Below are 16396 nucleotides of genomic sequence, written 5' to 3' on the forward strand. Positions count from 1 at the left end.
ATATATTTTAAATCATTTTATTCGTATTACAATATTTGAGCTTCAGACTAGACAAAACGTAATGCATTATGTATATAAGATAACAGTAACATATTGATGCAATCACAGATCCAAAGTACGTCTTATGTAAATCTAGTACCGTAGAAAAGAAAATGCATACTGATAGCCTTATATAGTAAACAGTACAGAGTGTACTGTACACACTACCTCAGTGTTTCCCAACTCCAGTCCTCAGTGCAAGTTTTCTAGCTCTCCTAGTTCATACACAGGTGCATTCATCACGGGCTGACACATGTTAAATGATCCACAGGTGATGCTAATTATTTTACATTATTAAGGTGCCCATACACGTTACAATTATTGTATACAATATCGCATCTCATCGCATGCAATAAGATGTGCTGCACATACTTTTTGTACTAGACCTCATCTCATCGCAAACCGAGATGCAATATTGTATACAATAATTGTAAAGGTGCCCATACATGCACGGATATGGCCGTGCATTTTGTGCTAAATCACATCGCATTGCATGCGTTGTGCATGCGATGTGCATGCAATGTGATGCGATCAAAAGACAATACAAAAAGTATGTGCAGCACATACTTTTTGTACTTTGCGATGAGGTGCCGCAGGAGTACGCATCTCATCGCATCTCATCGCACCGTGAAAATGGGTGCGTGTATGGGCACCTTAACGTGTATGGGCACCTTTAGGGGTTCCTGTAGTCAACATTATGTTATGCCACATCCAAAACTAATAAGTACCGTAAGGAAATGTGACTTTAGGGTATAACACTATACCTTGCTATTTTGGGGCATGCATTTAGAACGTTACGCCTGGTTACTCCTAAATTACACATCTATACCTGGTGCAAATTCTATTGTATACACATGGGGTGAGATTTAATAGGATGAGAGATTCAGAAAGTGAGAGATTTGGTAAGAAATCTCCAGTTTTTTTAAAGCGGCAATCATTTACACTGCAAAACCAGTTTGATTTTGCCATGTAAATGATTGCCGATTTAAAAAAACTGGAGATTTCTTACCAAATCTCTCACTTTCTGAATCTCTCATCCTATTAAATTTCACCCTTAATCTCTTTAGTTTAAGTGTAATTTTGCTTTATATCTTAGAAAGAGATCAGTAATTAGCATAGACGGTATTAGGCAATGACAACAAATTTCTGATTGGATATAACATAATGAATTAAGTGGCATAAGATTTTGCACAATGTGTACATTGAAAATAGTGAAGAGGCTTTTAAAGCATTTTGAGAATTGCAGGAAATATTGCAGCAGTAGCACTGGCTGGACGTTAATAGACCGTGGACATAAATGCAGGGTGGCTGTGAGTACTGGGTGTATAACTACACTTTGGTAGTCTCGCACGCAATCAGCTGATCCAGATTCTTAGCCTGGTGGATGTTGCCATACACCCGGTTCTGGGAGTAGGTGAGCAGGAGAATCTTCTGGAACTTCTTCTTGCCGATGAGGTACATCTCATTCTTTAAGCTGAGTGCCGCGGTAATTGGCAGCTTCACCCCAATCCAATCATCTTGCAGCGACTGAGGGCTTGAGCTGTTCCCGGCAACTGGGTCATACAAGAAGAACTTTTTCCCTTAAAAGAAAAAATCAAAGTTTAAGTGATGAAACAAGTTACTTACAGAAATTAAGCACAATGAATAAAATATACTAGAGAACCCCTCTTCCTCTGAAGAATCCGTCAGATTAAGAGGACGGAGAAACCGGTTAAGAGCTATTCTCCCACAATGCCAAGTGCCTGAATTTGGACCTCTATATCCTGTCGCTGTCTGCGCAAAATAAGGAACCTGTCCCTGCAACCATCTGGCATGATTATACTTACAGCGCTACAAAGCCAAAGACGGTGAATGCTGTTATACACCTGCCCGGGACAGAGGTAGCTATATCTTCAAAGACTGTGTTGCTTGCTTCCCTGTAGCGTCCGCCCCCAGCTGGGTGTGTGCGGTCGGCTCCCTGATGCAGTGAGCTGGTCTCAATACTGAGGTCAGGTTGGAAGGATATAAACAGCAAATATACTACCCAAAGTACTTTCCTACAATAATTTTCTGGACTGCTCACTATCCTTATGGAGATCACTAATTGAGTGAGACTTACAGCGACAGTGAATAAGGTCCCTCACCTTACTGAACTTCTTATTTCTGACCATCATTATTTCGCCACGTGTAGCATTTAATACAGCTAACCAAACTACCCCAAAGTGAAGGGGATTTATCTGGACTGAATTTATTCCTACCAACTAAATTCAAAAATCTGGAATCAGTATATTTCTGTGGAAGTATCAAAATCCGGCTATTGTTGGTTATGCAAAATATGGTCTTTTGAAGTTTACTGTATCGGGTACGATTGGCAAAGTGATACTATTTTATTTTATATGTATTCATTTGATTATTTAAAGATGTATGTATTCATGTTTACTATATGTGTATTTTATTAACATTGTGTGTGTTATAGATTATAAATAAATAACAATCTTTTTAGAAACATTTATTTCTGAGTATTTCCTGCGCTCTCTAGAGTTTCTCTTTCTTCTATAGTTTTATTATTATTATTATTATTAAGGTTACAGAGTGCCTTAATTGAGAGCAGCAAGCAATACCCTATTAATTATAATTGAATATTGTTGATTACTTTTGAGTATCTGTGCGCCCGATTTTTCGGCTTTTTCTGTCCCTTTCCATATGGATTTCTGAAACCGTGTGTTTAAACTATCACACGGATTTTCAGTACCCTTTGGGAGGGAGATCGAAAGGACTGAATTCTGTCTATATTAACACTGGAAATATGTCTGCAGGTATTATGTTTAACTGGCTTTAATCCTGCAGCATGTGGCATATCTGAGACTAAGTAAAAACCGGAACCGGACAAGACCCCAAGACTTGTAGTGTCCGGTCTTGGGGGGGGGGGTTTCAGGTGTCAGAACAGCCCCACCGGACAGGACACCCCCGGCAATGTACCCCCCCCCCCCCCGGCAACAGCGGCGTTCCGGGGTTCTGCCCGGTGCGGTTTCCAGCGTATCTCACTCAATGTATAAGTCTATAAATAGCGAGATCTATAGTTGACTGTAACTTGCTGTGTGAGACCATTGGAGATAACCAGGATGAAAGGATGAGCTGGATATAGGAACATACTGCCCTGGCTGCAGCCTTTTGTATCTGGTCCTAGCACTTGTTTTGTGATGTCATCATGTGAGGGGGGGGGGGGGGTTTTCTCTGCGACTTGCTACAGTATTGGTCTATTGTATTACTGTAGTGAAAAATGAGTGCCAAATTATTGAGCTGCTTAATTTCACATTATAGCGCAGTGAACACCCCCCAGCTTTGACTATTGTATTATTGTGTTTATAAACACATCAGCTCATAACTCCGCTACAAAGTCATCCTCCAAGGGTCCTCACTACAACTACAACTACTATTGCTACAACTGGGATCCATCACACTCTGCGATTTTCATATTAAGGACTGGTTGTGCAGTGTCAAAGGACAAAATGTGGCAGAAATTCATAGCAGATATCAGAGAACTTTGCAACAAACCCATGACAGAACCAGCCCCATAGCGTTTTATGGGACTACAATGTGCCCCTATGCAGCACGCTTGGAAAAGCACAGTCTATGGGTTTGTTTTTTGAAGAAGTCCTCATAAGTCCTCATAAAAGGATTAAGAGAACTCTCGGTTCATAAACCCTTGAAGTCAATTCTTCACCGACAGCCCATTATCAGAAGAGCTGTGCCAGCAGGTATGTATTGCTGGATACTGTATGCATGCAATAGCAGTGGAATGTACTTACATCATATTTGGGATACATGAATCATCCCACCATAAAAACCCTTTTTACCTTTTATAAAGAAAATCCTCTCCTCCCGAATGACTTTTCCTCCCTTTGCAACTAATGCCGGCTGAGTGAAGGCCGCATCCACACTGTTCGGAATACCTGGGAATCCTTCTTTGATCAGCTTTGGATATCCAGGTTCTATTTGATCATTGTTGTACTTCCAATATTGATTTCCCTGTACACAAAGCAATAAAAGAGAAGCTACCTTTTGCTACATTCAGGCTTATCCACTAAATGTGGGCATCAGTTCATCCTCTCCATAACACACAACAGAACCACATTACACAGCTCTCGTACTGTGCTCCTAAAGGGGCTTAGCCAAGGCCTGGAAGTAAGGGAATACCAGTCTTCCATACTCTTCAGGGCAAGTGAGAGGGACATCAGAGTGCAGTGTTACCTACTAAAGGTAGGAACATATAACTCTGCCCCACCTCCCCATAAAACATTAGTTTAGACCAGCGGTTCTCAAACTGTGGATCCTGACCCTAAAGTGGGTCCTGGCCTATATAGGGCCACGACTCCATGTTGTTGGCCATCAGGCTGATGACTTTTCTTATCTCTCAGCCAAGTGATACAAGGAATCTGTTGAATTGTCTGTTATTTTAGACTCCTCCCATAATATTGTGCCTCTACAATGCTGTCTGCTGACTACACATGTGACATGATGACCTTCTGCAGTAACTTGCTGGGACTCTGTAATTATTTTTATTGCCTGATGGGGTCCCAGAGCAAAATAGTTTGAGGACTCGACCTGGTATAGACTGTTGCTATAGACCTGGCATTTTCATGATAAGTCCTTATTATAGCTTCCGGTCGGGGCTGGGGATGGTTGCACACACGTGAGCTCCCATCCACCGGAGCTTACATCCCCAACCCAGGGAGAAAGGGCGCCCTGTGGAGCTGCATACGGAGGAGGACGGAGAGGGAGAAGGAAGGGAGGACCTGGAGGCTTGCACAGCTACTGGCGGCACGGTGACCACCCACCCGGCCAGGACGAGCGCACGGCCCGGCATGAGGACCACCTCCGTGCAGGGGGTGCTTGGAGGAGCCAGAAGAGGATGCGGCAATGGACCTGGCCACCGGCGAGATACCAGCGATGCACAGCTCAGCCCCAGGATGACACCAGAGGCTGAGGACCCAGCACCCCATCAGCACCCGGCCGACCCCCATCGGCACCCGGCCGTGACGGAGAGAAGAGACCAGGCCCGCAGGCCCCAGCCACTGATCCCCAGCACCAGCAGTTGCAGGAGCTTTCTATGTCTGTGGCGGCGCCCCACCCCACCAGGGAGGAGGTATCACACCAGACTATTGGAACTCAGCCCAGGGAGGGCCCAACTCCAGCTCTGACTCTCCCCAGGCCTCAGTGACTCTTTCTCCCCCCTCCCCTTTTATCCATTGATTGATTTTCTTTGACTGATTTGCCTGTGTGCCATTCAAACTATAGAGGGTGGGCCTACACAGGTGTCGGGGGTGGTGCTATGCTTCTTGTCCTAGCCCTTTGCAGAAAAAGGAAAAAAAATGTTTATGTTTGATATGGATGGAGGGAAACCATTTGGTTCTCCCCCATCGATCGCAAAACCATAATCCATTGATAATACCATGTTTTAAAACTATCATTGGTCATGTCCCTTTGGGTAAATCTACTAATCTGTATTTATCTGTTTCCTAGTACAGGTCGAGTCTCCAGTGTCCGGAGATCGGAGATCTCGTATACAAAATATTCCAAAAAACGCGTTTTTTTTTTAATATTTCGGATTTTCGTTTGTGTCTCCCCCCTTTAGTCCCCTGATGTCCAAGACGGCCTTCAGGAGCTTCTTTGGCGTCCTCAGGGTCCCAGGAGTTTATTGCACGGGTGCGCCTGCAAACTTGCGCAATGCACTCCTGGGACCGCTAAAGAAGACCCTGAAGGCTGCCGTGGACACCGGGGGACGCGGTAAGTATGTAAAAAAAAAAAAAACATACAAATCCCTTATCCGGAATGCTTGTGGTCCCGAGCTCTTTGGATAAGGGATACTCAACCTGTACACATGGGCGGTCATATCAGATTCAATAAGCCATTGCCAGGCTATACCATTACTTGCCATATGACAAACACAGGAGAAAAGAGAATTAGATCAAGAGCCTCCAACATTAGTGGCCCTATGCCAGGGAACGATGAGGATCCTGATCTGGACACCAATACAGTGGACCTGCTATAGAGGGCATAGTCGGACATAAATACGTGGCTGTTTTTCCGTCAAGCCATGGAAGCCTGATTAGCTACCTTTATGCTAATGTGAGGTTCCATAGGGGTAAGGCATGGACACCTGGTTGTCTATTGTACTGTACTTTTTCCTAACTGAGGGACTGATTCTGAGTTAGGAGTTAAACAAGAAAGAGCAACAAATAGAGCACAAATGTATCTGGACAAAACAAGGGGTCAAGGATTTGAACCCGCTATTTGGCAGATTGCAATGTAAGCTCAGAGAAGGAATTTAACTTTCTTATCTATACATTAGCAAACAGAACATTTCACAAGCTTTAATGTTATCAATACACCAAAACAGCAGACATATAACATTGACAGAAAAGCCCTTGGTTGCTTACATAAGATCCAAGTTATCGTCACATGGGACATTGGTCCTGATTCGGAATTTCAAGCAAATGGGAAAAACCATACTGCACTGCAGGTGGGGCAGATGTAATGTGCAGAGATTTAGATTTGGGCGGAGTGTGTTAAAACTGAAAACTAAATTGCAGTGTAAAAATAAAGCTGCTTAACATTTATGGGCTACATGCAAAAGCAGCAAGTGTTTAGCCTGCACAGAAACAATAGAAATGTCTTTGCTCCCCATTGCATAGGAACATTATTTATTTCCAGTTATTTCTATAGCACACACATATTCCGCAGCGCTGTAAAGAGAATATTTGAACATTCACATCAGTGCCTGTCTCAGTGGAGCTTACAATCTATATTCTCTACCACATGTACACAGACATTCTAGGGTTAATTTTGTTGGAAGCCAATTGACCTATCAATCAAATTACGATCAATAACGTGTGTGTGTGTGTATATATATATATATATATATATATATATATATATATACACACGTTATTGGTAGCAATTTGCTTTTGTATATATTTAATCAGTATCTTCATTCTCAATTGGGGCCATCTCCAGATTGTCACTGGGAGCAGCCTTAAGTAGTTTATTCCTCCCTTTTGTTTTGTTCTTAATTGACCTAGCTGTCGTAAGTATGTGGTAGGTTATTGATTTTTGGGTACTTGTGTATTATCACGGCGCCCACAAAGCAATTTGCTTAGTGGGCTAATCTGCATAGGAAAATCGCATCGCATGGGCCTTTTTAAGGGCCGTGCGATGCAATGCGATTTTCCTATGTAATTTATTCACTGCTCTCTTAGCCCCGGGGGATCGCATCGCACCTTCTACAAAATCGCATGCGATTTTATAGGGTGTGCGATGCCATGACATTAGTATACAATAATATCATTGTATGACATACAATGAGGTTTTAGGCCCCCCACTATCCACTCCACCCCCGAAGCATGGCGAGCGGCGGCGGAACGCGTCCTCCAACCACTATCCACGTCAGCGTGGAGTTGATTTTATATAGTGTGGCGAACGCAGCGAGCCACCGAGCCCGAAGCGTGGCGAGCGGACGTGGAATACATGTCAAGTAATCCGTGTCCCCTTGCGGGGCTCGCCACGCTTCGCGCTCAGTGGTTCGCTGTGCTCGCCACACTATATAAAATCAAGTCCACACTGACGTGGATAGTGGGGATATGAAAAGGTCGGAGGACGCGTTCCGCCGCCCCTCGCCCTCAAAAATGCCCATGCGATTCGATTTTTCTACGGTACCGTACGTAAGAAACTTGGGCGCCATGATAATGCACAAGTACCGATTTTTGTGTAAATAAATATTTAATGCATGTGTCGATATGTTGGGGAAGAGATGTATATTCCACTGTGTCTGGACTGGTGTGAAAAAATAAGCCTTCTCTGTAATAACTAAGTACTAGGATGAATTAAACAAAAACATATTCACTATAATTTGAATAAAGTACCTTGAAAAAGAATATTTTCCCATTTTGGTCTGCAGATGGGTTTTGCATTCTCACTGCTGCATCAATGGAGGACGGAAGGTTTTTCCATTTGGTAGAAATCAGCTGCGGATTTTTCTTTTTTGGGGTCATTGGCAGTTTTCCATGACTAAGGTCCCAGAAATATTCACCTATAAAACAAACTCAGTGTTCTTATATTTTTTATAGACATTATTTATTTATTAATGAACAGTTTCTTATATAGTGCAGCATATTCCGTTGCGTTTTACAATAGGAGACAGTGATACAACAAACTGGGTATTTCCAGTCACAGGTATGAGGGCCCTGCTCGCAAGCTTGCAATATAGCCTAAGCCAGTGAGACTCCGCAACGTGGGACCGTGATTCATGTGACTCTTTTATTATGTGCATGGCCGAGCGGGCAGCGGCAAGTGACGAGCACAATCACTGCTGCCTGCTTGGCCATGCACATAATAACTCAGACTGACAGCTGCTGCCCATAATAGGTGCAGCCCCTAGGCCCGTGCTTCATGGGCCTAGTGACAAATCCGGCCTTGGTCAGGGATAGAGACTAAAGTGTATTTCAACATTATGCTAGTTCTACAATGAGTAGCAAGAAGGGTACTGACACAGGAAATTGAATTGAAAACAAATGTATTGTGGAACAACATTTAGGGTTGTTTATGTGTGATCACAATAGCACTGGGATGGTGGTACTTCGCTCCCAGAACATTACTTTAGGCAAAGTGGAAAGATCCTCACAAGAGTGTGAAGAGAAACGACTAAGGCCCTTATTCTGGTTCACTCACAAAGGCAATTTTTTTTTCTCAAATGGACAAAATCATGTGCACTGCAGGTGGGGCAGATGTAACTAGTACAGAGAGAGTTAGATTGTTAGAACATCCCGCCCACTTTTATCTTGTAGAAGGTGCTAAATAAATAAGTTGATTCTGATTGGTTGCATATAGCAACATCCCTTGTGAAATAGAACTCCCATCTTTGTAAATTTCCCCCTTAGTTCTAGAATGATAACTGTGCAGCTACAGATGTATCCGCATACACCTAGCCTGTTTGCACCATGTGATACGCATGTTGGTATTTAGATGCCGCACCAGGTAACGTTTCCCAGACCTTCATTCTTATTTCTAAATGTAACCCTTTAAGTGCCAAAATAGGTGTGAACATTATAATGACAGGTAATGTTTACCTTATATAGGAAATATAATCTTTAATAAAAAAAAACACTTTGTATTTGAATTTATTTAACAAATGTGAGCAATGCTGGAATTATTAACGGATATTTTGCACATCTCTCACAGAGATTTGGGCACTCAAATGGTTAACATATAAGTTTCTTCCAAAGTGGCTTATAGTGTTCAAGGGAATAAGTTTTAGCGGAGGCTCCAATCTCGGGGTTAAAATCCTGTACAAAAATGCACTAAATCCCCTGGAGATTGGCATCCCTAGGCACAACACTGAGTCGCATAAAGCTACTGCATGCATTGCCATTAACAATACAAATTGAAAACTGCGGTGGGACTATGGATTTAACAAATTTGCACTAAATGGGGCTATTTGAATCTAATGAATCTAATGGGGGCTAGACACGGGGAGATGTTCTGAGTGATGCTAGATTGCTCAGAACGCTCAGCAAGATTGCTCAGCACACAGCGATGTGTCAGCCTTCTCAGGTGAGAACAATGGCCCTGCCTAGCAAATAAGTAGATTTATCCAGCATGGTGAATATTTATTGCCGGGCGATCGCTATGGCTCCTACACACAGATCGATGTTGGGGGGAATTTTCTAAGCGATCTAATCACATCACTTACAAAATGCCCTGAAATCTCCCCGTGTGTAGGCCCCATTAGTGTATTTGGACACATCTATAGGACCTGCTCTTGTTTGTAAATTCTTGAGATAACTGTAAAGTAAACTGGTTTAATAATGCAATATTTGTGTTTTAGTGCCATACACAAGGCACACATTACAATACATAGTACATAGAACTGAATATTATAACTGAAAAACTAAATAATTAGCAGCTCAATTCTCAGTACACAATACAGCCGAGATCAAAAGAAACAAAGGATTTGTCTACAATTTGTGTACAACTAGGGGTGGGTTGCCATTGGAAGTGAGAAGAGATGTGGGTATAGAGGGTCGCTGAATAGGAAATGTGACATAAGAGGGCTTTGAGAACAGGAGGGAAGAGGGAGGGGGAGACAGACAGGTGACACGAGGTGCGGGCAAAGAGGCCTGTAAGAAGAAAGTGAGCTTGGCAGGGATGTCCAAGACATGAAGCAGCAGGTAGGGAAAGCAGCCTCCGTACTAGGTTATGCGGAAGGGTACGCTTTGATGAATAGTTCAGGAAGAGTGTAATAAAGTGAGGAAGCTTGTTGCAGTGAAGGGGGCAGCATGGGCAAAATTTTGGATATGCTAATGATATGCAGAGATCAGGGTCAAGGAGATGCAATGGTCATTGGTCAACCAAAGGACGGGAGAGAATATGTGGGGAAATTAGGTTGTAGATGTAGGGAGCAGTGGCGTTAGAGAGGGCCTTGTATGTGAGGGTAACAAGTTTCAAGAGGATTCTGTAGGGGAATATTAGCAAGGGCAGATTATCTAGAAGGGGCTCAGCAAAATTGGAGCAGCGGGAGATAAGAATAAGTCTAGCCGAGAGTTGAGAACAGACTGCAAGGAAGCAAGCCAAGAATGTGGGCGGCCAGAGATGAGACCGTGGCAACAGTTGAGATGTAAGAATTATATAAATGGTATGTTGAAGATGTTACCAGTAATGCTTAATTTTACATGTTGTGATATGATGATAAAAGATAAACGATCTGCTTCAATTGACCCCATTTACCTTTAAATAAGTAAATTGCACCATCCTTAGTAGATATGAAAGTGTCAATAGGTTCTTCACCACACAACATGACTATAGACTGCTTTTTAGGGTCCTTCTTGTCTTCTGCTACTTTGGCAGTAGAAGCAACCTTCTTTCCAGCAGGTGTGACAGCTTTGGCGCTAGCTACTGTGGGTTGAGAAGCTGAGCTTGTGTTACTCTTTGCCTCCGGTTTTCCATACAGCGCCTGAATGGCTTCAATATCGTCTTGGTGAAGACGGAATGTTGGATTGTAGCCTTTGTAAGTTGGGGCCATGAGAGCTCCGGGAATGGTAGAGTGATCTAGACCCAAGGAATGTCCGAGCTCATGGGCAGCAGCCTGAAGAAGATTCACCCCTAGAACATTAACAGTTTTCAAATAAAAAAAATGTCAATGCTACCAAATAATCAAACATTAATATAACCAGCCCTTTTTGCGGTGTATACAGTGTATAGTAGGTTCATAAACAGCTAAGAGCTCCCCCACAAGCACTGTAACATGCATCATAATACACGCTGCACATTATCAAATGTGTGTGGGGGTTTTAATAAAATAAATTTGTTGCTTTATTTTATTACTTAAACATTTCATGGTATTTACTTTTATATAACAAATTAAGAAAATAACCATAAAGATGATGCAACAAGAAGGTCACGGAAAGCCACTGACAGTCCGATAATGTAGTGCAGGGGTAGCCAACTCTGAGAACTTCCAACACTACATAGTAGATAATGCTGAATAAAGACTTGCGTCCATCGAGTTCAACCTAGATTAGCTTATCCTTTGTTATATAGTAAATGCTGATAGTTTTAAAGACAGATTAGGATTCTTATTTGTACCCTTGGATATTTTTAACCAATAAATGTTTGTCCAACCTTATTTTTAAACGTATTTATTTTGTCAGCCGACACCACTTCTCCAGGAAGAGAGTTCCATAGTTTGACTGCTTTGACCGTAAAGACATTTTTCCTTCTAAGGCAGGGGTGCCGACCATTCAGCCTGACATTCTTTGAATCATTAATCACATCAGAATGGTCCCCCACTCTGCCCCCATTCACTCTTTGTCCCCCAGCCTGCCCCTTCACTGTATTTCCCCCAGCCTGCCCCCATTCACTGTATGTCTCCAAGCCTGCCCCTCCTTCACTGTATGTCCCCCATTCACTGTATGTTCCCCACTCTGCACCCATTCACTCTGTCCCCCAGCCTGCCCCCCTTCTCTTAATGTCCATCAGTGCCTCCATTCAAAGTAAGTCCCCAAGCCTGACCCTCCTTCACTGTATGACTCCCATTCACTGTATGACCCCCATTCACTATGTTCCCCACTCTGCCCCAATTCACTGTATGTCCCCCAGCCTGCCCCTGCTCCCCCTTCTCTGAATGGCCATCACTGCCTCCATTCCCTGTATGTCCCCCACTCTGCCCCCTCCCTTCTCTGTATGTTTCCCAGCCCCTTGTGTGAGCCAGAGGAAGGAGAGGCAAAGCAGGAACTGCAAGGACAGGAGATGCTTGGGCTCCCACTGCTGCCCTCCTCCGCTCTGCATGTTACAGGAGCAAGCTTCCCCCCTACCCAAACACTGCTGTCACTGTGATTGTGGAGTAGGGTGATATACGATTGCAGCAGCAGGGGTAGGATGCCAAGCAGGGGTAGGACGCCAAACACATCTGACTGTGGCGGCCGGCACCTCCTCACTGCAGCAGACAGCAAGGTAAAGGCACGCTCGCCAAGGCCGCACCTTTAGTGTCCTGTGCTGTGCTTCCCACATCTGATGCTCTGCACGCTTCCAGCTGGAGGCTGCGGACCACTTGAAATGACAGCACGGGCCGCAATTGGCCCCCGGGATTGACTTTGGGCATGCCTGTTCATATGCTGTGTACACGGGGTGCAATATGATTGCTAGCGATATATTGCTAGCAATATATCCCCAGCAATCATATTGCTCAGTGTCTCCTTTTCATCAGCGATGAAAAGGAGACACTGCTACGGGGCGGAGGGGGAGCGTAGCTGTCACTTTGATGGGAGGAGGGAGGGAGCAGCGGCACGGGGCTGAGGAGATCAACGCTGATCTCCCCGGCGCTGACCTCCCGGCACAGCGATCGCTGGGGAAAGCCGCTGGTCGCAGGAGCATGCTCCTGCGACCAGCGACCATTAGGCAGTGCACACGGGAGCGCGCAGCTGGCAATATGGTCGCTCAGTGACCATATTCCCAGCGATTCTACATGAAATTGCACCCGTGTGTACACACCTTAAGGGAACAAAATCTTCTTTTCATGTTTTACAGACCACCTAGCTGCTGCACAGGTGCACTCATTACTCACTGACAGTTTAAAATATCCACAGGTGGAGCTAATTACTTCACTTGTGGTTCTGTAAGAAGACCTGGAAAATGTTAACTGTTGGTAGCTCTCGAAGACTGGAGTTAGCTATCCCTGCTGTAGCACACCCTCCAACATGACCTTCTCCATTAGGTACATAATGCTCTGTTCCTGGACTTCCCTGGTAATGTATGATTGCCGTCACTTGTGGTGAAACACCTTTCTTATCAATTCACTAGCTCAACACAAGTGACGGCAATCATACAATAGAGGGAAGTCTGGGAACAGAACATTTTGTACCTAATGGAATGGGTTGTGTGGAGGGTACGCTGTAGTGCAGTGGTAGCCAACTCCAGTCCTCGAGAGCTACCAGCAGTTCACGTTTTCTAGATCACCAAGCTGGGGCACAGGTGCACTCATTACTGACTAACACATTATAAATGATCTACAGCTAGAGCTAATTACTTCACTTATGATTCTGTGAGGAGACCTGGAAAGCGTTAACTGTTGGTGGCTCTCGAGGACTGGAGTTGGTATCCCTGCTGTAGTGTTTCTAACATCGCAGGCCCATGCTGCACTTGTACATAGTACTGAACATCGGTACAACTATGAAGCTGAGGTGACTTAATATCCCTTTCACACCAGAAAATGCAGGGACTTACCTGGGAATATGGTTCCTGGATCATGCAGGGACATTTCTGGGTTGGCCCCTTTCACACCAGCCTATTCCCTGCATTTTCTGGTGTGAGGGGGCAAGCGGCGGGAGGCGGGGTGAGTGGGATGATGCTGGCGGGGCCGGCTGGGGATTGGCTCAGGGTGGAACTATACCCTTTTAGTCACCTGGCTGCAGGGGTTAAAGGAAGGGGAACATTTTAACCTCCACATTGGCACAGTAATTCTCACAGAAAAGCATTCCAGATTGCAGGGGGATGCCAAAAACCCTACCACTGGCCCTGTCTCTGCCTAATGGGGGGAGGGGAGGGGGGTAATTAGGTGGCATAGAGAAATTAGTTCCCCTACCTCTGCATGACCACTTTCAGCCCTGCCCAGCAGCTTCCCCCAGTGGCGGGTGGAGCGGGAGACTGCAGGGCTCAGCGCTCTCCACCAGCAGCCACTGCCCATGGGACATTGCAGGCTGTGGGGGTGGGAAAACAGGACAATGCCAAAAAAGCACGACTGTTCCACCAAAATTGGGACAGTTGGGAAGTATGCTTTGAAAGTACACAATTGGCACCACACAAAGCATAGATGTGCACATGTGGAGTGCGCCATCTCTATATGTGCAGTTCTCACAATATTGGGGTTGTGTACATATCCATAACTCCCATGCATGCCTATGGCGAGTGTGACCCAAGAAAGGGAAGCGGTATCGAGTGGCAAGGCCACAATTTTTGTAATTTTGCCAGCTAGTGACCATACCTAACCCCCTGCAGCCTAACCATAACCACCCCTTGTAAAAGCCTAAACCTACCCACCACCCCCTCCCCGCAGCCTAAATATAAACACCCCCCCCCCCCCCCCCCAACCCTACAGGTGCCAATGCACTAGTGCAATTTGGGACCTTTTCACCTAATTCCGACACATTGGGTTGTCAAATTGTGTTTTAGCTCCGATCTTGATCCGATGCGCGGCCCTGTGTGCAATGCATTGGAGCTGGAGATTGCAAGGGCTGCCAACAAGATTCATTGGATCTGGTAGCCCTTGCTGGGATCACATATAATACATTGTATGCAAAAGCACTGCATATGAATGCTTGGTCGCCTTTAGGCAAAACTTAACCCTTCCATCCCCTGCCTGCCAAAGGCATACTTCCATTCCGGATACAGGCTGTCGGTATTCCAGCATTGACATCCTGAAGTTACGGCCCCGGTGTTCTGATGGCAGTCGGATTGCCAGTGCCGGTACACTGTATACTGAATGCTGCCATCCTGATTGCATCTCCTGTCTGCACATTCACGTATTGTCCTTTATATTACATCTAGAGAAGGTTATTTATTATGCAATACTTTCTGCATAGATTACCTATGCACACTGGTCATTAATTTACCTTATTGCCATGCTCTCATTACACAGCTTACATTTTATCTAGCAAATACATGTGGCCTTTTGTCTTATCTCTGTGCATATTTGCACTGTTTATCTGTGTTGGGTGAGAAGGACAGTGCTTCATCTAGGTCAGCGGAACCCAAAGTGATCCAAGTCTCGGCACTGAAACTGCCAAATGTGAAAGCTAATTTGCACATGCATTGTGGCATGCTATTTCTGCAGTAAAGTGACAATAATATGGAATCTAAATACATTAGTTATAGGATAAAAATAGTTGTTTTTAATGTCTAGGACCCCAGAGTAGTAATCTCAGGATTATGTTAATGGTAACAGAAGAATAATAAATCTCCACCCCCCCCCCCCCCCATCACTTTATAGTTACTGTATATCTTTTCATCCTTAAGTTAAAAAAAAGTATTACAATTTATTTTTTAAATCCCCCCCCCCAAAATCATGTCCACCTTTTCTTGTGTCGTCCTTTGCCTTTGGTGACGATCAACCAAAACATAGGGCCTAATGCAGATCTAATCCCTGGGCTGCTGATTTTCGGAGCCCTGCAGTCAGGTATACACCACCTTGCCCCATGCAAGCCTGAAAAATTGCCTAGCACGGCACCATCGTATGAGTATTCCACTGTGTGCAGTCAGTGCGTAGCCCAGGGCTTACTTGGTGGCTACGATGGAAATAGGTTGTTCCGGGCTAGGAGAGGACGTCACACGCCTCCCCCTAAAAGGCTTGGGCACACCTGCATTTTCACTGATACTCCCAGAAATCGCAACAAAGAATATACACCGTACCACCTTGGTGGGGCGGGGTATACAGGCGCTTTGAGGTGGGTTATTTTGCAAGCTGCTCACACCATGGGGAGGTCAGCCCCCAAATAAAGGAAAAAATATGCAGAAACAGACAGGTGGTGGAGCGCTAACACAAAAATAGAATTTGACCAATTGGGTATAACAATTATTTTATTTACTAAAAGGTATAATTAAAATAGTATAAAAAAGCAATTGCAATCATCATAACATGATATAATAATAAAGTGCACAGCCTATTGGGGAACATATAATAGCATGTTTGCAGTTGGAAAATATCTCACTTGTTCCTAGATATGCTCTCCTGAGATGAATATCTCGATCTCCCACATATAATGAAACTGGTAATGGCGGGTGTCCATAAACCTGCTGGAGTAAATTTTTGATGAATAGGTCCAGATGGTAA

General features: G+C 44.4%; 1 protein-coding gene across 1 annotated transcript in view; it reads right to left on the reverse strand.

Moving 5' to 3' along the window:
* Positions 1-1062: 1062 nt before the first annotated feature.
* The window catches only part of LOC146050648 (matrix metalloproteinase-18-like), a 37512-nt gene continuing 22178 nt past the window's right edge, over positions 1063-16396 (reverse strand). Inside the window, exons 5-8 of the mRNA XM_083167764.1 lie at positions 10801-11175; positions 7941-8107; positions 3876-4047; positions 1063-1619 (exon numbers count right to left, since the gene is read on the reverse strand). Of these exons, the coding sequence (XP_083023890.1) occupies positions 1369-1619; positions 3876-4047; positions 7941-8107; positions 10801-11175 (965 nt within the window). The 3' untranslated portion in view covers positions 1063-1368. The remainder of the gene's footprint in view (positions 1620-3875; positions 4048-7940; positions 8108-10800; positions 11176-16396) is intronic.

The sequence above is a fragment of the Crinia signifera genome, chromosome 12 (assembly GCF_055691185.1).
Source record: "Crinia signifera chromosome 12, ASM5569118v1, whole genome shotgun sequence".
In the NCBI taxonomy this organism is placed as follows: domain Eukaryota; kingdom Metazoa; phylum Chordata; class Amphibia; order Anura; family Myobatrachidae; genus Crinia; species Crinia signifera.